This window comes from Pelodiscus sinensis, chromosome 1 (assembly GCF_052426305.1).
Source record: "Pelodiscus sinensis isolate ZL-2025 chromosome 1, ASM5242630v1, whole genome shotgun sequence".
Classification (NCBI taxonomy): domain Eukaryota; kingdom Metazoa; phylum Chordata; order Testudines; family Trionychidae; genus Pelodiscus; species Pelodiscus sinensis.
The window spans coordinates 301410161-301437540 of record NC_143052.1 but is presented as its reverse complement, the minus strand read 5'-3'; the positions used below and the strand labels follow the sequence as shown (position 1 = coordinate 301437540).

Below are 27380 nucleotides of genomic sequence, written 5' to 3'. Positions count from 1 at the left end.
CCACATACATAAAAAGTGCAATTGCTTGCTTTTGGAGTACAAATACATTTATGGAATCTACTAAATCTAGCATTTTATTCTTTCAAAACATGAAAGTTTTATAACTTGTCATGTGGAGAGTTAAGTGAAAATCTTACAGTTGGGGTCTTTTTTTATAAAAACTAGACATGTTAGGTGATAAAATATTTTTATTTGCAATTCAGTCTGGAATAGAATGTGCTGCTCACAAATGTGGAAACCTTCTGACTATTCCCCAAGGGTCCTGCACTTTCTGGCAACTAGTGTTTGTCTGAGACTCTCTGTGATCCTCCACACAGCCTGTTGCCTCTTTAGGGTTGTCAGGTGTTCTGTTTTCACCCGGACAGTCCGATATTTGTGGCCCCTGTCTGGTTTAAAAAAACAGACAGAAAATACCGGATATGTATATTCTGTTTTTCTCAGATGGAAGGCCAGTGGGGACATTCTTCTTCCCCTGATGCGTCTGGTGGGGGGAGCAGGGAGCATGGTAACTTTTTTTTTTTCTCTCAACAACTTTGGTCCCCTGTTGTTGTTTTTTGCTCAACCAATTTTTTTCCCTGCCATGTTCGAGATTTTTGTGAAAGTATCTAGCAACCCTAGGCCTTTTACTAGAGGCAAAGGTCACAGCCTACTGAGCCATTGTCATCATAGGCTAGGCCATAGTTTGGGGTGAAACCCCCATCAGAGGCAGGCTCTGTAGTTGCATGGGGAGGGTTGGGAAAACCTAGGCCCACTCACTACTTGAGATTGCAGACCCTAAGGCAGGTAAGGCATTTCCTCCACTCCCAGCCTTGCATCCTTTCCTTGGGACACTTTGCCAAACAGTCCTTCTTAGTACTTGAGCAATCCTTCCTCCTACTCCTCAGCAGCACTCTGCCACACTCGAGGGCTATGTCTACAATCATGGCTTCTTGTGCGAGTAACATGCAAATGAGGCTAAGCGTGGAATATCGCTGTGCCTCATTTGCATACCTAATGAACCACCATTTTTTTCAGAAGAGGCTCTTGCACAAGGAGCATCTTCACTATTCCTTCTTGCGCAAAAAAACCCCTCTTGCACAATGCCGTTACACCTATTACTTGACAGGAAGAAAAATGGTGGCTCATTGGGTATGCAAATGAGGCTCGGCAATATTCCACCCTTAGCCTCATTTGCATATTACTCGCGCAAGAAGCCGCAAGTGTAGACATAGCCCTAGTTCTTAGCTTTCAGTATAACTCCTCATGCTGTCATTGGCCTTCCCTTTGCCCTACCTTGGGAAGGTTTTTAAACTGGGCCTACCAGGCCTTAATTAGCTGCAGGTGCTCTGACTATCCTGCTGCTTCAGGCAAGCTCTTAATAGGCTCTAGGTGCCTGCCTGCCTTGGTTGTGATAGCTGTGCCTGGCCAGTTCCTTCAGGAAACAGAAAATTATTCGCCCAGTTTCCTGTATATTTGCCCTCCACCAGGATACTGTACCCAGCTGCCCTGTATTTGTCATAAAGTACATTTCAAAATTCAGATATGAGTATGGAGATTCCCTTTTCTTTTAACTATTAAGGGAGACTGTTTTAGTCAGTTTTATAAACATTCTAGGGTTTAAACTTATATTCTTGCCAGAAAGTGAAAATTGTCTCTAGTAAATGTTTATCAGTAATTTATAGATGAATAGAGTAAAAAGGACGGTGCTCTTGGCATTTTCTTATCAAGTATACTAACAAAATGATAATTTTAAAACAATAACCATGATTTACTATGATTCTTCGTGTGATAGTCTGAAAAAAAAAAAACCCTCCACTATTACTAAGCTATTGTGTAAAAACCTGCGGCTTATTTGTTCAATATCTGTTTTTATGATGATTTAATCAACTGTCTTAAAATATTAAAATTTTCATGGAAGTCTTTATTTGAAACTATTTAATTAACTATGCCAGTTGAAATAAAGATGGGATCCATCTAGTTCTTACTAGCAGAATTTAGTTTTTTGATGTTCTTTTGTTCAGCTGTGATTTGTTCATCATTTGTTTTTGGCTCAGTTCCAACATTTTTATGCTGAAAGTCTAACAGCTAAGCTGGAGGAGTTAACATAGCCCTGGTCTACACTAAAGTGTTATTTCGAAATAACTCCCCTTATTTCAAAATAACAAGTGGAGCATCCACACTATTAAGCAAGCCCGTTATTTCGAAATAATGGTCTGGTTATTTCAAAATAATAATTCCTGCTTTCCATGAGGAATAACAATTATTTAGCTATATTTATTTTGAAATAGCGGTAGTGTGAATGCTGCACTGCTGCTATTTTGAAATAACTACTCTTCAGAGTAATTACTCCCCGGTGCTTCCTGGGGCTCTAAGTTGAAGTAGCATGTCCACATTAAGGGAGCCTAATTTTGACTAATTTTGAGACTTCTGTGTAGTGTGTGCATGCTATTTTGAAATAGTTATTTCAAAATCATTTAGTTTGAAATAATTTCCTAGTGTAGACATGCCTATAGTGACTAGGAAAAGAGAAATGTGAAGAAAGAAAGAGGGAACAATCTAGTTCTTTTTTGAACCCTGTTACAGCCTTAATCTTCACAACATCTTCAGGGCATAATTTCCAGAGGTTAACAGTCTCTTCTCTTCCCTTTAATTGTTTCCATCCATGTGAGGAATAAATTTCATTATGTGCAGTATAGCATATGCAGATGTGTACCACCAATAAAAATATATGCTGCTTGGCTGTAGGAGGCTGCGGGCACTCTGCCAGTCAGCTGGGCAGCAATCTTTCATGGGTGCCCGGCTTACAGGGAATACTGGTTGTGTGAAGAAATACCTCCTTTTTTTGTTTTGTTTTAAACCTGCTGCCTATTAATTTCATTTTGTGCCCGCTAGTTCTTGTGTTATGGGAAGGAGTAAATTTATTGACTTTCTCTACACTAGTCATGAATTTATAGATCTTTCATATCCCCCCCTAGTTATCTCTTTTACAAGCTGAAACGTAAGCTTTATTAATTTCTCCTCATATGGCAGCCTTTCTATACTCCCCACCCCCCAAATCCTTTTGGTTGCCTTTTCTGAAACTTTTCTCCTTCCAATATAATCTTTTGAGATGAGATGACCACATCTGAACATATGTGGATGTACCATGAACTTATACAGAGTCAATGTATTTTCTGTCATCTTATCTAGCCCTTTCTTAATGAATCCCAACATTCTGTTTGCTTTTTTTTGATTGCCACTACACATTGGATATTTTCAAACAATTATCCACAAGACTCCAAGATGTCTGTCTTGAGTGGCAATTTAGATGCTATCATGCTATGCTGTGTGTTGTGATTATTTTCCAGTGTGCTTTACTTAGCATTTATCAACCTCAAATTTCTTCTGCCATTTTGTTGCCCAGTCATCCAGTTTTGCGAATTTCTTTTGAAGCTCTTGGCAGTTTCCTGTGGATTTAACTATTTGAGGAATTTTGTATTATATGCAATTTTCCCACCTCGTCGTTAAACCCTTTCACCAGATTATTCTACAGACAACCATGGAGTGCCATTGTTTACATCTCTCCTTTCTGAGAACTGTCCATTTATTCTTAACCTTGGTTTCCGATCTTTTAACCAGTTTCCAACCCACGAGAGGACCTTCTCTCTTATCCCATGTCAGTTTAGTTTACTTAAAAGCATTTGGTGAGGGACTTTGTCAAAAGCTTTCTGGAAATCAAAGTACGCTATATCCACTGGATCCCCCTTGTCCACATGTTTAACTCCTCCCCCTGCCCCCCAAAGAATTCTAGTAGATTTGGCATGATTTCTTTTTATAAAAAAACATGCTGACACTTTCCCAACAAACTCTGTTCATCTGTGTGTCTAGCATTTCTGTTATTTACTACCAGCAAACTTACCCAGTGTTGTCTGGGTCCTTCAAGGCAGCAGGCTAGTGCTGTTGTTGTAGGACAGGGTTTTGGAGATGTGGAGGGAGTACTGCTGGGGAGTGAGAGTGAAGGTTGGGGGGTGAAAAAGGGCTCAGGGCATGGGATCCAGTCTGACACAGGCCTCTTCTATGCCCTAAACCTTCTCTCTTCCAGATGCCAGGGGAGTTTTCTTTTTACCGAGGGGACCCTCAGCTGCCAGGGGCCTCTTTTCTCCCCCCCACAACACTCGGTGTTACAGCCAAGGAGTTGGGGGTCCAACGGTTTGGGGAGGGAGGGCTCCTTTCTTTATCTGGTGGCAGTCAAGATGGTAGAGTCCCAGCTCTGCTGGCCACTTCCTAGGTAGACACTGCATGATAGCTCTCTCCTGTGGTCTCGCTGCCCCCAGTGACCACTCTCATATTGCATCTCTCCAAAAAGTAACCCCCATGTTATGGAAAACTGTAGTTTTCCTGTTTGTGCTGGCAAAACCAAACTGTTACCTTGCTTTAAGTTAGGAGAGAGGAAGTTGCGTAACAAATTTGGTGGCCCTAGCTCTTACTGTTTAGGGGAAGTCCTTGAACAAATGAACTCAGACAGACATATTTCTAAAATATATAGATTGCTTTTCCTTTCTTAACTTACTTACAATTTTATTGTTTAATTTCACATATCTAAATGATTCTGTGGAATGGTGTTTTGTGGTAAACTCAGAGAATATACTGACTGAATTTCTTTTCATTGTAGAGTCATTTATAAATTACTGGCTTCCAAAAGTGAAAGTATCTGGGTGCAGGCACTGAAGGTACTGGGATATTTTCTCAAACACTTGGGTCACAAGTAAGTGTACTTTCTGAAGTAGTTGTAGTCGTATAAATTATAATCATTGTGTGTTCTTGTTTGTAACGTTGTTTAAAATACAAAACATGACATCTTAGAAAGTGCTTAAAATGCATAAACTACAGTGACTATATGAGTAACTTGCAAATTCTTTTATAGCTATGTAGTGTGGAAATTCCTAATTTTCAAATTAATTTCTTACAATAGTAATTTCAAAAATAAAATAATTGGTAACTTTTAAATGATTATAAAAATGAGTGTTATATCAAATTTGGTTTAAAAGCCCCCACAAAACCCGGTAATCTGTTTATGTATGGCGATGTATCTCTGAAAGTGCAGTACATAAGTAACTCAGTGTTTTATAGACCATTGAAAATGGTTGGTCCGTGATTTGCATTTTCAGTTGCAATAGCAGTAAACATTAGGGATGTAAGCAATTAGTTGAGTAGTTGCTATTCGACTAGTCACTTCACCTCCCCCCTTGCTGCCTCTGTCAGTGAGGAAAGCAAGGCGGTGGGGAGCAGGAGCTGGTGCTGGGTGAAGTTGGCTTAAAAGCCAGCTCCCCCGAGCACCATGGGGAGGCAGAGGCGCAGTGTGGGACAGTGAAGGGGAGGCTGAGGAGCAGCTCATGCCCAGTACCTCCCTTCTGCACCCCACCTGCCTGGCAACTCCTAATACATTTAAAAAGTAGTTGAGGGGAGAGGTAGAGCTTGAGTGGAAGATAGGGTTCAGGCTGACCTAGATAAATTGGAGGATTGGGCCGAAAGAAATCTGAGGAGGTTCAACAAGGACAAGTGCAGAGACCTACACTTAGGACGGAAGAATCTCATGCTCTGCTACAGGCTAGGAACCTCATAGACTTTAAGGTCAGAAGGGACCATTATGATCATCTAGTCTGATCCCCTGCACAGTGCAGGCCACAGAATCTCACCCACCCCTCCCAGAATAATCCTGAACCAACTGGCTAAGCATCAGTTCTGCAGGAAAGGACCTTGGGATTACAGTGGATGAGAAGTTGGCTATGAGTTAACATTGTGCCCTTGTTGCCAAGAAGGCTAACAGCATATTGAGGAGCACTAGTAGGAGCATTGCCAGCAGATAGAGGGAAGTTTTTATTTCCCCTCTATTAGGTACTAGTGAGGCTACATTCCCCTCTATTAGGTACTAGTGAGGCTACCCCAGTTTTGGGCTCCTGACTACAGAAAAGATGGGGACAAATGGGAGAGAGTGCAGAGGAGGGCAACAAGAATAATTTGGGACCTGAAACGCATGACTTACAAGGGGACTCTGAGGGAACTGAGCTTATTTAGCATGCAGAAGAGAAGAATGGGGGAGGGGGGTTGATAGAAGCCTTCAAATATCTGAAGTGGGCTTCCAAATAAGATGGAGCTAGGCTGTTCTCAGTGGTGACAGACAAGAATCAATAGTGTCAAGTTGCAATGCGGGAGGTCTAGACTGAATATTAGGAAAAACTAGGAGGGTCGTGAAGCTCTGAAATGGTTACTTACCTAGGGAGATGGTGGAATCTCCATCCTGATGTTTTTAAAGGCCAGGCTTGGCAACACCTTGGCTGGGGTGATTTAGTTGAGGTTTGTCCTACTCTGAGCAGGGGATTGGACTAGACGACCACCTAATGTCCCTTCCATGATTCTTGAGTCTTTTAAATACATAAAAAAACATTTTCAAATGATGGGAATAAATAAAATTGAGGAATAATAATAAAAACATTTTCATATGAAAATGTAACTATTACAGTGCTATACAAATACAAACTGAACAGAAAATGATCTATGTAAATGGTTATAAAAATGCAGAAATAAGGTGTAGCAAGATGTGGAAATGTGAAATTTAGATTTGAGTCAGTGCCATGTAGACCTGTTTTGTATAGTTCCTCAAATGCTGTTTTGACTAGCCCCAAATTATTATTAATGTGCTATTACATGGTCATTTTCATTTTCAAAATGATGTCCATACACTTAATCAGTAATCTTGTTAATATCCCATGAGTTTGAATGAATTATTAATCCATTTTAACAAATGATGATACTGAACCAGACATCTTAAAAGACTTTCATGAAATTGCACATGTGCATCAGTGACAGAGCCAGCATGAGAACTCAGATTATCTGGTAGCAATCCCTCTCAGTCCTCTAGGCTACTTTTCCTCTTGACTTTTGATCACATAGTTAGAACCATATTGATGGGAACATGTGGTAGGGTATGGTAGAGTAGCATCAAAGAAGATTGACAATTGTATGACACAACAGCACCAAGCAAGTAAAATCTCTGTATACAAGAGTTATTTGTATAATCTTATTGAGAGTCATGTATGAAGGACAATAATGCTTTAGATTTCCATTTGCATAACATAAAGAAAAGTTTTAAGGAGTTATTTTCTATTGTCTCTTTAAAAAAATTGACAAATATTTGTGAATTTAATAAATTGGAGATATGTGGCTACATACTACCAGACTACATTGTCCCACTACCTTTGTATTTCCGTAGAGGAAAACTATGAAAACTTTTCTTCTAAGAATTTCAGATATGACCGCTAACACGCTTTATTATTCATTATTTTAATTTATATTGTACCTGTTTTTCCCATATAGATTGTAAATGTTTCTGGATAGAGAATTAGTTAATTTCCCTCACTTCTTAAAACACATTGTAGGCAATACACAATAAATACTGCATATATTTATGTTGCTATATACATTAAAACTCTGTTGGTCCAGCATCCAATGCTCCGGGACTCCTGGTGGTCTGGCACCATCGGGAACCCGGAAGTGCTCCGGGCAGCCAGACAATTGGAGCTGCTCTGAGCCTGGCTTCCCCGATTCAGCCGCTGCTGAAACTGACCAGCAGATGAATCGGGAAAGCTAGGGGCAGAGCAGCTGGGGTGCTGCTGGGTTGGTCCTGTAGCGCCGGCCTTCGGCACTGCGGGATCAACCCGGCAGCACCCCTGCTACTCTGCCGCAGGCGTCCCCGATTCATCTGCTGCTGGAACTGACCAGCAGCAGCTGAATCGGGGATGCCTGGGGCAGGGGGGGCTATGAGGGGTCTGGGATGGCATCCCTCCCCACCCCACCCCAGATCCCTCATAGCCCCCCATCCAATAGTCCAGCATATCTGATAATCTGGCACTCCCTGGGTGCTAAAGGTGCCGTATTATCGGAAGTTTACTGTACATGTTTAAACAGAATACTGTTTGGGGGATTGCCTGAATTTCTCTGTTTTATTTGTGAACCAGGGCTACTTCTTTCTCTGCTTTTAAGGTATACTGTGTGACTTGCATTACAATACTCTAAAACTGTATTCCGCTCAGCTCGAATTTCACAATTCTTCAGAATTTTGTATGGCTCATACTAGATTTTTAATAATAATATTTTAGGAGTGTTTTATTGTCTGTATGAAAGAAGCTGTGCAGAGACTGACAATGGTGATAAAACCCATACATGATAAAGTACCTTTCCTGGAAGACACAGGGAAGAATAACCCTGAGCTTTGGGAGGGAAAAGCAGAACTTCATCTTGCGTATCAGTCACCGATCTGCCCAATGTTGAGATATCTTTGACAGATTTGGCAGGGGAGGGTTACAGCCTACTCTGGCTGGGCTCTACCAAAGGAAGGTGTCCGTGACAAACAAAATTTTGAGGGAAAGAAGGTTTATGGGTTGTTACATATAGAAGCCCATCTTATATATAAAACTGCATTCTGACTACCATTCAATATGGCCAAAACAGCTTAATTTTCAGAAATAACTTAAAGTAATTTTTAGTGTTACATGATAATAAAATAAACATTTCAAAACATAAATATTATTAAGTCCAAGTTTGACTTGTAATCTATTTTTTCTTGCAATCAAAAATATTTTATCTCTGGATTGCATCTATTTAAAATGTTCAACATATCTTATGATTTATATTTTTGTGTTCTTTTCTCCAGACGAAAGGTTGAAATCATGCATACTCATAGTCTTTTCACTCTTCTCGGAGAGAGATTGATGCTGCATACAAATACTGTGACCGTTACAACATATAACACACTTTATGAGGTACAAATTACTTAAATGTACAAATATACTTTGTTGCAAAAAATGTGTATGATTAGAAAAATATGTTTATATGAATCTGTATTTAAAAAAATCTCAATATTCAAGTCACTGGGACTAGATTATAAAATCTGAAAAGGTCTGATACTTGCTGAATTCAGAGGATTTATTTTGCTTGTTCAGATGTTTTCACAAGCTCTGTTACAATTTTAGCAACTTGTCTGTAAAGTTTTACATACACCTATGACCTTAGTATGTAGTTTGTTTAAAAAAAAATCCTTTATAAAATGGTCTTGCATACAAACTTTGAATGTTCTAACACTTGTGTTTGTAGCAGGCTTTTGAAATTCAATGGGAGAAATCTCTGGGACCATAGAAATGCCTTCTTCTTTTCTTTTTAATTGTGAAGGCAAATTGAGTTTAGTTTAATTGTAAGTTGTTGAAAATGACCATGTTCCTTCTCTATCTTATGTTGTTGGCAATGGTCCAAAATAACTGAATATGAGCACCTTAAGGCTGGGTCCATGTTGTTGCCAAAAGAGCATCAGCATATACTACAATGGGAACCCCAGGAGTAGATAGCTTGGGCATACCAGGACAGCTGAGAGAGAGGGGGGACTGTTTTCTCCAGACAGCCTTCAGCGACGCACCAAATAACACTTATGGCCCATACCTTTTGCTGGTGCCAGTGCATAGGGTAAGAGCCTCTCACGTCCAGATCCTCAATGTTATGGAACAAACTATATGGTACACTGCAGTTGGATAATGAATTAGTGTGTGTGTGGGACTGCTGTCTGTCTTGCTTTAGAAATTGTATGTACAGGATGAGACAAAAGAATTGCAGAAAGGGAACGGTCGCATTGTGGTTACAGAGGCTTGACTGACTTAAGAGGGCTCACTTGTATACTTGCCTGTATCACAGGTTTTGTGTGTGATGTTGAGCAATCCAGTTGAACCAAATTTTGACAAACTGTGTTTCTAATTTTGGAGTGTCCAGTTTCAAACACCGTGCGTTTTTTCACAGAAGTGCAGAATGGTCACAGCTGCAGTTGAACTCGGAGCAGTAGATGCTCAGCTCCTTTGGCAGTCAGGCAAAGGGGTTTGGAGGAATGAGCACAAAGGTGGGAACGAGGAGTTCAAGTGCCTATCTGTATTCCACTTAAAGCTGCACTTCAATTTAATCTCAAGAATTTTCACAAGTCTGCAAAAAGTTTACTTCCAATAATGTTTGATTTTGAAGTTTGGAGCAGTCTTTGAGTGGTACAGGGACAGCCACCTGATAGGGATGTTAAGGACTAGTTGACTATCCGATGAGCAAATGCTTATCGGATAGTCAGTCGACTAGTTGATTTCTCCCTCCCCCTCCCCCATTGCTGCCTCTATCAGATAGAGAGGGGGAAAATCGACTATCAGATAGAGGCAGCAAAGTGAGGGAAGAAGCAGTTCTTCAAAGCGGCAGTGGGATCAGCTGTGCCTGCTACTGCTTTGAAACTCCGCCTTTGCGTTTGAAAGGGACAGCACCACATAGCTGAGCCAGAGATCAGCTGTGTGGCTGCCCCTTTGAAACTCTGAGGTGATTTTCAAAGAGTCAGCATTGCACAGCTGATCCCCAGCTCAGCTGTTCGGTGCTGCCCCTTTGAAATGCCGCCTCCGCATTTCAAAGGGGCAGCATCGGACAGCTGAGCCTGGGGTCAATTGGGACTCCCCAGCTGATCCCTGGCTCCAGTGCAGCATTTCCAGTTCTGGCAAATGCCGCAGTTAACTGGGGAGTCCCCAGCATATCCTGGGTTCCGCTGAAATGCCGCGCAGAGCCCAGGATCAGCTGGGGAGTCCACAGCTGACCCCAGCTCCACATGGCATTTCAAAAGGGCAGCGCTGCCGCTTTGACATGCTCCCACTGGGACTCCCTTTGCCCTCTCTCTGTGGCCCTGGCTAAGTTACTTCCAAAAGATGAGCAGGTGTGTATAAAACCTGCACACTTTGGGATTTGTGGTGAGCTTTGGCTTTTTACCTGATCAGGACGAAGTCTTTCCGGGTATCTTCCCAGCTCTTTGTTTCTTATGTGGAATGAGCTAGAGGTCACCTGATTATAGCACAGCGAATTTCAAAATGGATTACCAACTGAATCATTGTGTTACACAGCCAAAAGCACAGAGCCTCCTGAGAAGCTGACAGTGTAATCAACCAGACCGTGCATTCAACTTCTGCAGCATTTGAGACGTTTCCCTTTTGTGGACATCTGCAGAGCAATGACAGTAATCTGTCCACATGTTTTACGTACACTTATGGCCTTTTTATGTAGTTTATTTTAAAAAATCCTTTATAAAACAGTTTTGCAGTCTGTGAGTGCTCTTGGAAAATGCATTTGTCTTTGAGACTCTGATTGCCACTGCCTTCAATAATAGTAGTATAGCCAGGGTAGCATGGGCAGTGGCTGAGGATAGTCATCCATATAGGTATCTAAGGGTCCATGTGGGCTTGTATTACCCTAGCTTCCACCCATGCCACTTCTGTCTATGCTAATATTTTTAGTGTCTCGCAAGCTGAGAAGCAAGATTTTAAGCCCAATGTAGATATAATCTAAAGCATGTGATTTTTCCTTTCTCCTGGTCTAGGATATAAAGTGTTTTTAAGAAACTCGCAGAATAGTTTGTGGATATGATTTAAATATTAGAGGAGAACAACTTTGACAAGGCTGGAAGACTTTTTTTTTTGTATCAGAAATTGAGATTAATATTACTTTGTGTGGGGGTGTTTGTCTTTGAGCAAATGATGCAGCATGGATTCAGGACCAGTAGTTTGACTGACAGGAGGGAAAGAGCCAACTGGATAGCTACAGAAAAAGTTTTGACATCATGACAGTATTTTTAGTATTCTAGTTAAGAGAAAAAATTAGTTGACAGCTTATTTAAGCTCAGTAGTATTTCATTTCTCTTCAGTTTCAGATGCTATATAGGTGGGGGGAGAAATTTTATTTCATTTTTGATATAGGTAAATGGTTATTTGTGAGTACTGTATCACTATCACTATGAATATTATGAATAAAGGATGGTTTTGGTAAAAATATATCTTTTAAAGTTACTTATATTTGTCTTTGCTGGACTAGGCTTTAATTTGTGTGATTACTTCAATTACATACTCAAATACATACTCAAAGTAACTGCATACAAATGACCAGCTGCACAGCTCACTTTTCATTTGTGTACACAATAACTGTGATTATATGCTGAATCTTAATTATACATGCACTTATGCGCATACCCTCATATGGGCTGTAATGCACGTCTGATTTTTTTTTAATCGCTCAATCCAGATATTTTTAGAAAGATCTGCCCGAAATAAGTTTTCAAAAGCTTGAACAATGTTTCATTTCTGTAAAACTTTTGTATATTTAGGTTTTCTTTCACTTTTGCCATATATTAAGCTTATGAATGACCTCAAAGTGTTTTACATCATTTAAATTTTAAAGTCACTTAACACAGATTCAGAAAGTTTGAACTGTGCATAGTAAGACTATGTTGTAGTTTACATATCAATAACACTTAAGAGCAAAAGTAAAATGTATACCCTACATGCCAAATAACCATTTTAGTTGCCAATATCTTCAAGCTTTGGTACAATACAGAACATTTTTCCTGACATGAATATAGTTCCAGAGAGACCTTTTGTTAGATTAAGAAAATGCATAATGTTATTCTTAAACACTATCAACTACAACTTGTAGTCAGACGCTGCCACTGGCGTGGTGCTCTGGCATCTGTTCTTCTCCCTTCAGTGTTGATAACCATTTGGCTACGTTTATACATGTGCTCTCTCTGAATGCTGTGCATGCTCTGTGCAGGTAACCACCAGCGCAGACTTCTGAGAGCCCCCAGTGACCACAAATCAGACAAGGTGTGAAGGCACTGGAACCAGGTTTATTGTTAAACAACATATGGTCTCTAGCACCCTGGGTGTCTAGACCAGATGTCAACAGTTTACACTAGTACATATGGCAATGGACTCATGTCAGTTAGTGGTCAGGAGTTTCTGCTATCCCCTCAGCTGGACCAAGACAGCCTCTCTGAGATACACTTTTATACACAGATACAAACAGGTTACACATCACTTCTTACATATCAAGGTGCCACCCTTAAATGTATTAGGTTGACACCACCTGATGTACCTAAATACCACCTTGGCCACCCAGGGTGCAATCTGCTAGTTTATACTTAGGTGTCTTCTGGGAGAAACTGCTATTGGTCATGGGCTACTTCTCAACTTTGTCAATGGTAGGAAATTTCTTGCCCACCTTAGAAGAAGTTTGAACAGTATATTCTCTAGGGCAAACTGGGTGCAAACATTTCTACCACCATATCCTCTAACTCCCAGGCATAAGAAGAACACAAGCCAAGATTTTTATAAATAGCTGTCCAAAGGCATGCTCTTGAGTCTATATTTAGGCATTTCATTAAGTGGCCTGATTTTTAAAAGTGTTGAGCATCCCTTGTTCCTACTGAAGTTGGTTCCCTCAGCCTTCCTCAGAAGATAGCAGATAATTGTTACTTCAGTGGGAACTAGCATAAATTTTGGTTATGTGCTGAATATGAAAGGTACAAGATGGTACTGGGTCACTACCTGCCTAGTCATGGGCCAATCTTAACATTCTTCATGATATAAGGGTTAGAATCAGAATACAAAATCATACACTTTTTAGTATTATGTGGCTTGAACAGATCTATATATATTCAAAACAATACTATTTCACAAAAGTCTTCCAAGAATTCATTTACAAAATGTTCACATTTGAGAAACCTGTCTTTAATGGAATTCTGTGAAATTTTGACAGTTTTATATGCAAAATGTTGAGAGATGATACTGTATTTTTTACTGGGGTTCAGTAATCTAGCTATTAAGGCAGATTGGAACTCTGGAAGGAGGAGTGCTTTGATATTTAAAAACTATTTTAAAATCTTCATAGCTTTGTCAGTATAAATTTAATATTTTAAAACTTGATTCAGTGTTGGTTTGTAATTACTTATTTTTGGATTGTTGCATCAGTATTACTATTTAACTAAATAGTTTTTTGTATCAAGGCCTAGCATACTAATCAGAGGCACAACTGGGTCAAAAAAAGTGTAGCTTGATATACAATTAATAGATTTTTAAAATAATTGATTTGTTTTAGATTTTGACAGAACAAGTATGCACTCAAGTTGTTCATAAACCACATCCTGAACCAGATTCTACAGTGAAAATTCAAAATCCAAGTAAGAAGTTTATTATCTTTCACATTCATGCCTAGAGATTGTTTGTTTTTGTTTTTTAAAGAATGTAATATTTCAGTTTGCAAAGAAAAGTTAGTAAGTTCAGTACTTCAAGAAAAACTGGCTTTTATTAAATGATTTTATTTTATGATTGTAACAGCTGGTTTGTGGATGAGATTTAAAAATGTGTTAGGTAACATATTTGCTCTTTTACAGTGATTCTTAAGGTGGTAGCAACATTGTTAAAAAATTCCACACCAAGTGCAGAACTGATGGAAGTTCGACGTTTGTTTTTATCTGATATGATAAAACTTTTCAGTAATAGTCGTGAAAACAGAAGGTATGTAAATCAAATATTAGTTTTCCCAATAACACAAATAGGTCACACATTGCTACACGCAATATTTTTAACATGAAAGAAATTTTGGAGAATAGTCTTTTGTCGTATAAGTTCATTGTTGCCTGCAGTTCAATAAATATGTGGTTAAAACAAATGGTATGACATCCTATAGTTAGTTTTAAATCAGCGATAGGTTTTTTTTTTGGTTCACAATATGCTTTATTTAACAGCATCCCAAATTTAAAACAAAGGTGGTTTATTAATTTTACATCAAAGTTCAGAGGAGAGAGGGTATTTTTAAAAATCCTGTTTTAATCATTCAAATTTTAAAAGAATTGAATTTCATTTGGATACATTTTGACCTAATTATTTTACTTTAGATGTTTACTTCAGTGTTCTGTGTGGCAAGACTGGATGTTTTCTCTGGGATATATTAACCCTAAGAACTCTGAAGAACAGAAAATTACAGAGATGGTGTACAACATCTTTCGTATTCTTTTGTATCATGCAATAAAATATGAATGGGGAGGCTGGAGGGTCTGGGTGGATACTCTTTCTATAGCACATTCCAAGGTAAGGATTAATTTCTGAACTTTCTGTTGATCCCAGTACCTTCTTAAGTCACAGGAACCAGTAATACAGTAGATACAATGTAATGTAATTTAGTGCCATCTTGTGGATATCATGTGGCATGATAGGTTAGCATTTTTCTTTGTTTTTTAGAGTTCTTTGCTGTGAAATGTTTAATGAAATATAAATTAATTGTACTATTAATTTTTTTACATAAATTTATAAAGTGTATATATATACTCTAAAATTATTATTTTTGTGTTCCATTTAAGGTCACCTATGAAGCTCACAAGGAGTATCTAGCAAAAATGTATGAAGAATATCAAAGGCAAGAGGAAGAGAACATAAAAAAGGGAAAAAAGGGGAATGTGAGCACTATCTCAGGCCTTTCATCTCAGACAACAGGAGCAAAAGGTGGAATGGAAATTCGAGAGATAGAGGACCTTTCACAAAGCCAAAGCCCAGAAAGTGAAACAGATTACCCTGTCAGCACAGATACCAGGGACTTGCTCATGGCTACAAAGGTGTCAGATGATGTGCTTGGAAGTTCAGATAGACCAGGAGGAGGTGTGCATGTTGAGGTTCATGACCTGTTAGTTGATATAAAAGCTGAAAAGGTAGAAGCCACAGAAGTAAAGCTTGATGATATGGATTTGTCACCAGAGACTCTGGTAACTGGAGAAAATGGTGCCCTTGTGGAAGTTGAATCCCTTTTAGATAATGTATATAGTGCTGCTGTTGAGAAACTCCAAAATAACGTCCATGGTAGTGTGGGTATCATTAAGAAAAGTGAAGAGAAGGATAATGGGCCTTTGATAACACTGGCTGATGAGAAAGATGAGCCTTCTACTAATAGTACCTCATTTCTTTTTGATAAAATACCCAACCAAGAAGAGAAGCTTCTCCCAGAACTTTCTAGTAACCACATTACTATTCCAAATGTACAAGAGACTCAGATGCATCTTGGTGTAAGTGGTGATCTTGGATTGCTTGCTCACATGACTGGTAGTGTAGATATAACATGTAGTTCAAGTATAATAGAGGATAAGGAGTTCAAGATTCATACAACTTCAGATGGAATGAGCAACCTTTCTGAAAGGGAGTTAGCATCATCATCCAAAGGATTAGAATATGCTGAGATGACTGCTACAACCCTGGAGATAGAGTCTTCGGGTAGCAAAAGTCTACCTAATGTTGATGCAGGAAGTATAATATCAGATACAGAGAGATCTGATGATGGTAAAGAAGCAGGAAAGGAGATAAGGAAGATCCAGACAACTACTACAACCCAAGTAAGTGCATAAGTATATGTGGCATATATGTATTTGATTATGGGATCATTAATCCATTCACAAAAGTACATCTAATCAGGGCTATGGCGAACTTATATCATTATAACAGAAATATGCCGTGCAAACGTTTTATTTTCAAAATGAATGTTACATGTTTAATACATTATTTTACAATACAATCTCATTGCAATTTTAGAATAAATTTAAAAACTGCTGGAAAAATATATTAGCCCACATGATTTATTTCTTCTGGTCAGTCTGACTAATAAGGGTTTAGTGTATGCATCTGAATTATTTTTTCTGTTTTTAAGGCTACAAATGTTTGTAATTTATGTAAGCAAGCTGGGTAAAGTAATCTGTTTTATGGGACCATCTCCTCTTTCACCAATAGAAGTTGATCCAGTAAAAGATTACCTTACCCACCTTGTCTCAATATCCAGAGACCAACACAACGGCTATGTCTAGAATAGTTTCCGAAAAAGTGGGTGCATTCTTTCGGCATCCCTGTATTCCTCATTTTATGAGGAATAAGGGATGTTTCGAAAGAGGAGATTTTTCCAGCATTTGGTCCCATGTAGATGGGCCAATTGTCAGAAAAAGGGACACATTTTTGTTTCCTGTTGTCTGTGGGCACCATTGCCATATTCTGCTGATTTATGGCTGTGTAGTTTTTTCTTATCAGTATTATTAAAGTGACACATGAACATAAGAACGGCCGTATTGATTTGGACCAAAGGTCCATCTAGCCTAGTATCCTGTCTGCTGGCAATGGCTAATACCAGATGCCCTAGAGGGAGTGACTAGAACTGGTAATCATCGAGTGATCCACAAAGCAAAGGCATCAAGTGAATGACAAAACAAGGGCACATGAAGTGAGATGTGTGCTGATTGCACAAAACAGTGACTGTGAAAGGCGTGTGCTCTCTGAATCCAATGAAAGTGCTGCTCCAGTTCAGTTGGCAAATTCTAGGTATGCAAGCACAGTTGACAGAATTGCCCTATCCTGAGAGAGTATCTTGGTTATAGCAATTTTGCAGGCACTGTGATGAAGGAAGGGCACTCATGCAGCCTACTCACTAGCCTAGGTTGCCATCACTGGCATCTGACTTGCCCTGACTCTGCCCAAAGAGAATTATTTATATCCTTAGTTTGTATCCATGTTTCTATCTTGGGGTCTTTGCTAAGGGGTTCATCATGTCTGATTCTCTCAGGCCTCCAGGGAACTGCACTGGGAAAGCTTTACCTGGCTATACTGGAAATCCTATTTTTCCTTCATACAGTATAATGCAGCAATGGGCAACCATGATTAGTAAGTGGCTGCATGAGTGGTCCTCCATCTCAGTGGCCCATGTGCGGCTTGCACATCCCTCTGTGCTTCCCTCCCCTATGTTCCTCTCATGCACTGGGGCACTGGAGCCCCACACTTACCTCCTACCACTTTTCCCCTGCCCTCCCAGCATTTTTGAAGTGCCATGAATCTACTGAGTTATGCTCCATCCCCACTCGTCCCCAGAGCTGGAATGCTGTGAACAGCTGTTGTGCGGCTTTCCAGCTCTGGGAGGAAGAGGGAGGAAGTTACGATGGAGCAAAAATAAGCAGATTTGTGACACTGCAAAAGTGCAGGAATGGAGAGGGAGGAGCAAGGATGTGCTGGCCTTCAGTGCTCTAGTGCATGAGAGGCACATGGGGTCTTGGGGTAGAAAAGGGATCCATGGGGTCTTAACGGATCATGCTCAGGAACAAGGGGCAAGGTAGTGGACAAGATATCTCTTCCCAAGCACTGTTAATGGCTATGGATTCTAGGCAGAAAACAGATCAGTCTCTTTTTTGTGATACACAGTCCGTGTTCAGATGGGCAGGTCAGGAGTGCCTCAGGTTTTGGAAATTCTCCACCTCTTCTGGGGATCTCACAGTAAGATCAAGGAGGTCAGCAGACTTGGAATTCTCTTAGATTCAAGGCTGGCCTCGATGTTCTAAGAGCTTCCAGATTAGAACAAATGTATTTACTCACTTTCGTTCTACCCTCTACCACTACTGCTCCTCTTACCTACTGCACACAGGTGTACATTCCTGTGCCCATTGCATAGCTCTAGCAAATATCACCAGCTTAGACCAATAATGCACACATGTATGGGAAACAAGAACTCACGTTTCAGTTTGAATTGCCTTACTGTTGCCCACCTTCCAGCCCCTCTTATGGCTAGGTTTTACAACACTGGTCTCACTCCACCATCCTGAGGCTGTGCCTCAGCAGAAAGCAATTCTATCCAGTTCCCTATCTCATTACAGGAGTGCTGACAGCCCAAGAATTGCCTGATCCTCAGGTACAGGAAAAAGATCGCAAGCTGGTCAAGCAGGAGGACAAGCTTGACTTTGTTTCCTGAATTGTGCATATATTGTTAGCACCATGGAGATTCTTGTTTCTGGTATTACAGGAAGACACTGAGATCTTTGCTGAGATTTTCCAGAGTGCAGAAATACATGACATTACCTTGCCACTCTCCACCACAGGATATTGCCACATCCACCACAGGATTTGTAGTATAGACCAGGGGTGGGGAATCTCAAACCCAGGGGCCAGATGCAGCCTTTCTGCTTGCTTAAATGTGGCCCCTGAGGCTCAGGGTCCCCTACTGCCCCACTGTGGGGCTGAAGTACACAAAATCTGCTAGGCTCTTCCTTCCCCTCCTCTCCCCCCCAGGCTCTGGTGTGCAAGGGGAATGTGGGAAGTATCTTTCTCTTCAGTTGAGGGCTACATCAGTGAGGGGTGTAGTTTTGTTTTGTTTTTGTTTTTTTGCTTCTCACTTGTGTACAGCCCCTGACTGATTTTTCTGTGGGTCAGTGACTCTTGACCCAAAAAAGGTTCTTCCACCCTTGTTATAGACATACTTGGCACAAAGCGAGTCTGATTTAGCAACAGCTTTAAAATGATCCAACAACTTCCTACAAGCAACTGTGAACAGGTTACTCTTCTAAGGAAATGGTCAGATGGATTTAGAAGTCAACCAAGTTTATTGAAACTATCTGTTTCAGACAGAATTGATATAGATACTGATATAGATAGTAGGCATGTGGTGTTTGCAGCAGACACCATTTAACATAACATCAGGAACCCCCTGAGAGGAATACTGACATCTGTAGCAGGAAAAGTCATTATCTGATCAGATATCTAAGGTTAGCTCGTCTGCCTTGTCCTTCAGTAGTACACTGCTACATGAAGACCTCCAAAATTTGTAGTGGTCTTTCTTAGATGTAAGAAAGCCAGAGTTTCCAGAAGGAAGCTCCTTCCCCCACAAAACTGAAGCACTCTCAAAGTAACAGATTCTAGCTTCCCCGTATCTACCCCTACCGTTCCGAGAGAAGAGCAGTTCCTTTAAGAAGACTAAAAAAGAGAAACGTTAACCTTCAGTGAGCTTCTTCCTTTGCTTCCTATATTTGGCATGCCGTGAGAGGAAGCCATGGGCTCTTCTGCATGCAAACTCTCAAATTTGTGAAAAACTTCTCAAAATTAGTACAGTAACACAAGCAGGGAATAGGATCTCCCACATTTTAAGGCACTCTGCATAATAGAGAATAAGCCGTCCAAACCTTCAGAAGAAGTTGTCAAAGCTGTTCAAACTTTTTTTTTTTTCTGTTGCCAGTTTTTTTTTTATTTTTAGTCCAAATCATCAAACACAGACTACTGATTCCGGGAAAATCAGGAAATGGACTGAGAAATAGAGAAGTAATGGGAAACAGATGGCTACTATTGTGGAGTGTAGGTTTTTGGTTAAAATATCAAAGGGAGAGGTATGTGGGAAGGTATTCCCCTTTTGTCCTATTTTAACTAATATTTATATAATACGCCTATAAAATAAAATAGGTAGCATTTTGCTATTTTATCTTGTCAGCGTTTTCTCCTGACTCCCTCTCCCCCCTTGGATACATTTACTTTTTGCCTTTTGTTTAGATTGTAAATTCATCAGGCCAGGAACCATCTCTTTAATTTATGTTGGTATTAGTTGTCCCCAGCACAATGACCCTGTTATCCTGACTTAGTCTCCTAAACACTACTTAAATTAAAAGTCTTTTATTGTAAATGCTTGTTTCAGATGGATGTGATTCAGAAAAAGACTAAGCCACATTACAGATATTTATAAAATCACTAGAAAAATTGTGGTCACCAAATTAGACTGAAAGATCTCTCCATATTGTAAACATATTCTTGATAATACCCGATTTCATTTGTCAATGATATTTCCATCTTTTGCTCCCATTTGTCAATGATATTTCCATCTTTCTTTTGATTACTGTTGTCAGGTTTTAGGAGCTGAAACTGATCTCATTCAAATCAATGGTAAAAATCCCATGACTTCACAGGTGTAGGATCAAATCTATAAAAATAGTTCTCAGGAGATATAAAATAGACAAGCAAAAGTAGCAGAAGAAATTCAGATCTTAACAGGCCAGTTAAATACAATATGCCCCTCTACTACTTTTAAAATGGAGGTTACAAATTGCAGACTAAAGATCAAGTGAGCTTAAGAGCTGGGTTCCTGTAGTAGTCTGCTTTTTTACAATGCAAAAATAAATATACTATAGATGTCTTTTGCTGACAATCAACATGCAGTGTTCAAGGAATTTGCAATTGAGTGTGATTAAAAAGTCTCTTGCCATTTAAGGCATCTTGTTCTAAATCACCCAATCTATCTTCAGATAATGCAGTATTATTACTTACAATAACACTTTTGTATTGTCTAATCTGGTTTTTCAATAATCCCAAACAATATGGCTTCTACAATTTCTTTTTGGGAGACTATTTCTTGGGAGATTTTTATGACATTGAGTTAAAATTCTTTCTCCCTTAAATTTTCCACACAGTAATAATGCCAGGAGATGCTGAAGACTGTATTTGGGTGGCGGGAGGGAGGGATGGATAGAAAACTTCTAATTTAAAACACAGTCACATACAAGATACTTAGAAAGGTACATTTTTATTTTGAGGGGGGCAAACTATTCTGATATGCCCCATAAAAAGTAATAAATATCTCTATCAAAATATCTAAACAGGATTAACTTGCCAAAAATAAACACACTATAAACAAAATCTCTTGAGACAGCACATTGAGAATCTGAAATGGAAAATGTCACTAAAATGAAAACCCACTGTAATGTGAGACCAAATTGTAAGATGGTGTAGATCAGAGTAGTTCCAGTGAGTGTTTATCAAATTATACCTGCTATATCTGGATGGCTTTTTAAATTTTCAGTTCCAATTTTAGCTTCTCCTTCTCCAAATCCAATGATCTATGTGTAGTGTTAGAATTTGTGGCATTTGTTTAACACCAACCCTGAACTTTTTCTTAATGTAGGCTGTGCAAGGTCGATCTGTTACCCAGCAAGACAGAGACTTGCGGGTTGACTTGGGATTTCGAGGAATGCCTATGACAGAGGAACAACGACGCCAATTTAGTCCAGGTCCACGCACAACTATGTTTCGTATTCCAGAGTTTAAATGGTCTCCAATGCACCAGAGGCTGCTGACAGATTTGCTGTTTGCATTAGAAACAGATGTACATGTTTGGAGAAGGTAGAAAAGCTATCTTTCTTATTTTTAATTTTATTGTGTATGTGTTTGTCAGTAAAATAAATACGTTATTAGATACAAGACATGTATTGATAACGCCTTTTTCTTGAAGGTAAAAAGTCATCTTCACTAGACTTACCTTACTGTAGTATCTGACATGCCTCAGTTAATCCCTATTAAAAAAATCTCAGAGGTATAGCCATGTTAGTCTGTAAATTTAAAAACAGTGAGTACTCGTGCGGCACCTTCGAGGCTAACCAAAATGTATAGAATCATGAGCTTTCATGAGTAAAACTGGAAATAACAGACAATATGTTCTTATGTTATGTTCTTAAGTACCTCTCTCTCTAAATAAATTTTTAAACAGCAGAAGTAGTAATTGTCAATTGTAGGACCCATGTTAATGAGGTAATTAAGTGGGCTAGCTGTGTCCCATACATAGCTTTTGAGGGAGTCTCCATCCCTAGAGGTATTTAAGTCTCGGCTTGACAAAGCCCTGGCCGGGTTGATTTAGATGGGATTGGTCCTGCCTAGAGCGGAGGGCTGGACTTGATGACCTTCTGAGGTCTCTTCCAGTTCTGATTCTATGATAAGGGGATGGTTGGATGAAATAACATGATCTTGGTAACTAATTGACCATTCATTTCCAGTTGGAAATAGGTCAATGGAGGGATGATAGGAGTTGCTATAGGGAACTTTCTGGGTGTCTGGCTGGTGAGTCTTGCCCACATGCTCAGGGTTTAGCTGATCGCCATATTTGGGGTCAGGAAGGAATTTTCCTCCAGGGTAGATTGGCAGAGGCCCTGGAGGTTTTTCGCCTTCCTCTGTAGCATTGGGCACAGATCACAGCTGAAGGACTCTCTGCATGTTGGGGCCTTCAAAGTATTGGAAGGCTTCAATATCTGAGACATAGGTGAGAGGATTATTCTAAGAGGGGTGGGCGAGATTCTGTGGCCTGCACTGTGCAGGGGGTCAGACTAGATGATCATAATGGTCCTTTCTGACCTTAAAGTCTATGAGTCTATGAGTCTATGAGGGGGAAATGTGGATGTTAAAGGCAGGAGAAATTGACTTGGTTATGCACCAACCAGTTAATGTTTTTGTTCAAGCCCAGGGTAATGATGTCAAATCTGTAGATGAATTCTAGATCTGCAGACACTCTCTGTAACTGGTTAGTAAAATGCCTTTGTAGAAGAATGGCTAATAGAAAATCCATGATTGAGTGACTAGGCAAGTTAAAATGTTCCCCTCTGGGTTTGTGTGTTGCCATTTCTGATGTCTGATTTGTGTCCAGTTTGGCCAGTATACATGACGGGCATTGCTAGCACTTAATGGCTCATATCGCATTAGTGGAGTGCAGTTATATGGATCCCTGATGTTGTGGCTTATGTGGATACCTCTGAGGGGAAGGGAATGCCAGTTAGGAAGAGGCAGGTGTTACTAGTGGGTGATTCGATGGTTAGAAACATAGATAGTTGGGTTTGTGATGACTGGGAGAACCGTATGGTTACTTGCCTGCCTGGTGGGAAGGTTGCGGATCTCTTGAGGCATCTAGATAGACTTATGTGTAGTGCTGGGGAGGAGCCGGTGGTCATGGTACATGTAGGTACCAATGACATAGGGAAGGGTAGGAGAGATGTCCTGGAGGCCAAATTTAGGCTGCTAGGAAAGAGACTGAAATCCAGGACCTCTATGGTGGCATTCTCGGAAATGCTTCCAGTTCCACGCACAGGGCCAGGTAGGCAGGCAGAGCTTCAGAGTCTCAATGCGTGGATGAGACGATGGTGTAGGGAAGAGGAGTTTAGATTTATTAGGAACTGGGGATACTTTTGGGAGAGGGGGAGCCTATACAGGAAGGATGGGCTCCACCTAATCCAGGGTGGAACCAGACTGCTGGCACTAAACATTAAAAAGGATGTAGAGCAGTTTTTAAACTAAGAGAAGGGGGGAAAGCCAATTGATGAGAAGATGCACGTAAATCGGAGGGAGACTTCTCTTAGGGGAAAATCCGTTGATAGAGATTCTCTAAGCTGTAGTCGGAAAGAGAGGAGGGGAGAGGGCAAACCATGGGCCAGAGCAGACAAACAACCTCATACAAAGGAATCCAATGCATCAGGGAAGGGCAGACAAATAAGCAGTGGCAAATTTTTAAAGAGCTTCTACACAAATGCTAGGAGTCTGACTAATAAGATGGGTGAACTAGAGTACCTCGTATTAAATGAGGAGATTGACATAATAGGCATCGCTGGTGCAGGAACCCACAAGGGGAGAGGCAATTCTTGATTTAGTCCTGAGTAGAGTGCAGGATCAGGTCCAGGAAATAACCGTTACCGGACCGCTTGGGAATAGTGACCATAATATAATAACATTCAACATTCCTGTGGTGGAAAGAACACCTCAGCAGTCCAGCACCCTGGCATTTAATTTCAAAAAGGGGAATTACGCAAAAATGAAGAGGTTAGTTAAACAGAAATTAAAAGGCACAGTGACTAGAGACAAATCCCTGAAAGCTCATGTGTGACGGACCGGACCGTGTCTGGGCACAGCTGAGGGCGTCTGCTCAGGGCGAATTGCTCAAATCCGGGGCTCCTTACAGCCCCCAGACTGGTGACCTCTCCACACAGGCCACAAACCAGTCCCACAGAATGCTTCAGCAGCCTGCCTGAAGCCTCACGAGCAAAACCCCTCCGACACCCCAGCAATAACCGTGCCCCAGATGGCCCCAGACCTCATACACAGGTGGGGGGGTCCTAGCACCCAATCCCACCTACCCCGAACAAGTTCTGTCCGGTTCCAGGAAACCAGCCACAGATCTCTGGCCAATTTATCCTTTGGACCTTACCCACAAATCACGCTGGGCCAATCCTTTGCTTCAGTCTTCACGGCTGAGGTCATTGGGGAGATTCCCAAATCTGCACCGTCCTTTGTGGGTGGTGAATCTGAGGAACTGTCCCGGATTGAAGTGTCATTATAGGAAGTTTTGGAACAAATAGAAAAACATACTAACAGATTAGTAAGACATGATTTCCCTTTACAGAAAACTTACAGAAAAACTCATCTGAGGAGAGGTTAAAGCGACTGGGACTCATAGACTCATAGACTTTCAGGTCAGAAGGGACCATTATGATCATCTAGTCTGACCCCCTGCACAGTGCAGGCCACAGAATCTCACCCACCCCTCCTAGAATAATCCTCTCACCTATATCTCAGATATTGAAGCCTTCAAATACTTTGAAGACCCCAAGATGCAGAGGAAGGCGAAAAACCTTCAGGGCCTCTGCCAATCTACCCTGGAGGAAAATTCCTTCCTGACCCCAAATATGGCAATCAGCTAACCCCTGAGCATGTGGGTGAGACTCACCAGCCAGACACCCAGAAAGTTCTCTACAGTAACTCCTATCATCCCTTCATTGGGACTTTTCAGTTTAGAAAAAAGGAGACTGAGGGGGGATATGATAGAGGTATATAAAATCATGAGTGGTGTGGAGAGGGCCGATAAAGAAAAGTTATTTATTAGTTCCCTAAATAGAAGAACTAGAGGACACCAAATGAAATTAATGGATAGCAGGTTTAAAACTAATAAAAGAAAGTTCTTCTTCGCATAGCGTGCAGTCAACCTGTGGAACTCCTTGTCAGAGGAGGCTGTGAAGGCTAGGACTATAATAGAGTTTAAAGAGAAGCTAGATAATTTCATGGAGGTTAGGTCCATAAAAGGCTATTAGCCAGGGGATAAAATGGTGTCCTTGGCCTCTGTTTGTCAGAGGCTGGAGAGGGATGGCAGAAGACAAATCGCTTGATCGTTGTCTTCGGTCCACCCTCTCTGGGGCACCTGGTGCTGACCACTGTCGGCAGACAGGATACTGGGCTAGATGGACCTTTGGTCTCACCCAGTACGGCCGTTCTTATGTTCTTATGTACCCACGAAAGCTCATGATTCTATACAGGCAGTCCCTGGGTTACGTACAAGATAGGGACTGTAGGTTTGTTCTTAAGTTGAATCTGTATGTAAGTCGGAACTGGCGTCAGCCACTGCTGAAACTGATCAGTTTCAACCGCGGCTGAATCTGGATGCCAGTTCTGACTTACATACAGATTCAACTTAAGAAACCCAGGCGTCCCCAAGTCAGCTGCTGCTGAAACTGATCAGCGGCTGATTCCAGGAAGCCTGGGGCAGAGCAACTCTGCCTCGGGCTCCCTGTAGTCAGCCGCTGGTCAGTTTCAGCAGCGGCTGACTTGGGGACGCCTGGGGCAGAGCAGCTGGGGTGCTGCTGGGTTGGTCCGGAGCGGTGCTGCGGGACCAACCCGGCAGCCCCCAGCTGCTCTACCCCAGAGGTAGACAAGAAAAGCCTGGTCTGCTGGGGGGGGGGGGCACTAGCTGCCCCCCCCCCCCCCAGCAGACCAGGGGGACAGGAGCAAAGCCGCAGAGCGCGCCTGGGCTGTCCCGCTGGGGGCGTGCTCCAAGGCTTTGCTCCCCGTCTCCCTGCAGACCAGGGAGACGGAGAGCAAAGCCGCTTTGCTGGACCCCCCCAGCAGACTAGGGAGACCAGGAGAAGCTTTTCTCGCCCCGGAGGACACTGGTGGCTACCCGCCGGCCGTGAGCTCCGGGGCGAGAAAAGCCCCGTTCGTAATTGCGGATCCGACATAAGTTGGATCCGCGTAAGTCGGGGACTGCCTGTATATTTTGGTTAGTGTCTAAGGTGCCCCAGGTGCCATTGTTTTTAATTCCTATTGTCTGTGAGGGATAAAAATTTCAGTATCTTACCTATCCCTTTTGAATTTTACTATATTTTAATGGACTTGTTATTGGAAACCACTACATTCTAATATGTGGATGACAAATATCCGACGCTATTTTAAATAGCCACTACTAACATTTGGAGGCATTTGCATTTTTAAGTCAGAAAATGTTTGTTCTACACAACAACCTTCTTCCTAAGGGGCATGTATGTTGGAATCATTTATCTACCTCATGACTTGATACAGAAACTCCCCCAGGAGAATTTACTAGGCTTTCATGTCTAATTTATAGAGGTTTTCATTTCAGTAAAGATTTTGAACTGTAAAACAATACAGATTTACTTTGTCTTGATTAGCCTTGATGGCTACGTTACTATTAAGTGTATATTTTGGACATAGCATCCTAATTCATAAATGTATTTAACAGATTTTTAAAATATAATAACGAATGCACTCCGGGCGAGAAAAGCTGCTCCGCGTCTCCCTGGTCTGCAGGCCAGGAAGACGCGGAGCAAAGCCGCTGCCCGCCCCCCCTCCCCCCGGCGGCTTTGCATTGCTGCCGGCTTCCCCGAGGCTTTGGAAAGCCGCGGGAGGGCTTGGGCAGCGAGGCAGCCCAGGCTGCCTGGGCTGCTCCTCTGCTGGCTTCCCTGAGGCTTTGCAAAGCCGCGGAGGGGCTCGGGCAGCAAGGCAGCCCAGGCTGCCTGGGCTGCTCCTCTGCTGGCTTCCCCAAGGCTTTGCAAAGCCGCGGGGAAAGCCGGCAGCGGGACAGCCCAGACGCCCCATGGCTGTCCCGCTGCCGGCGTCCTCAGAGGCTTTGCTCCCCGTCTCCCTGGTCTGCTGGTCTCCAGCAGACCA

The 27380-nt window shown here is 41.3% G+C and overlaps 1 protein-coding gene across 16 annotated transcripts in view; it reads left to right on the top strand.

Annotated features, from left to right (window-relative positions):
* NBEA (neurobeachin) overlaps positions 1–27380 on the top strand; it is a 748862-nt gene that overhangs the window by 207899 nt on the left and 513583 nt on the right. For all 16 annotated transcript variants that reach the window (XM_075919178.2, XM_075919174.2, XM_075919172.2 and 13 more), the window contains exons 17-23: positions 4631–4723; positions 8669–8777; positions 13942–14023; positions 14237–14360; positions 14741–14933; positions 15203–16222; positions 21574–21791. In XM_075919178.2, the coding sequence (XP_075775293.2) occupies positions 4631–4723; positions 8669–8777; positions 13942–14023; positions 14237–14360; positions 14741–14933; positions 15203–16222; positions 21574–21791 (1839 nt within the window). The remainder of the gene's footprint in view (positions 1–4630; positions 4724–8668; positions 8778–13941; positions 14024–14236; positions 14361–14740; positions 14934–15202; positions 16223–21573; positions 21792–27380) is intronic.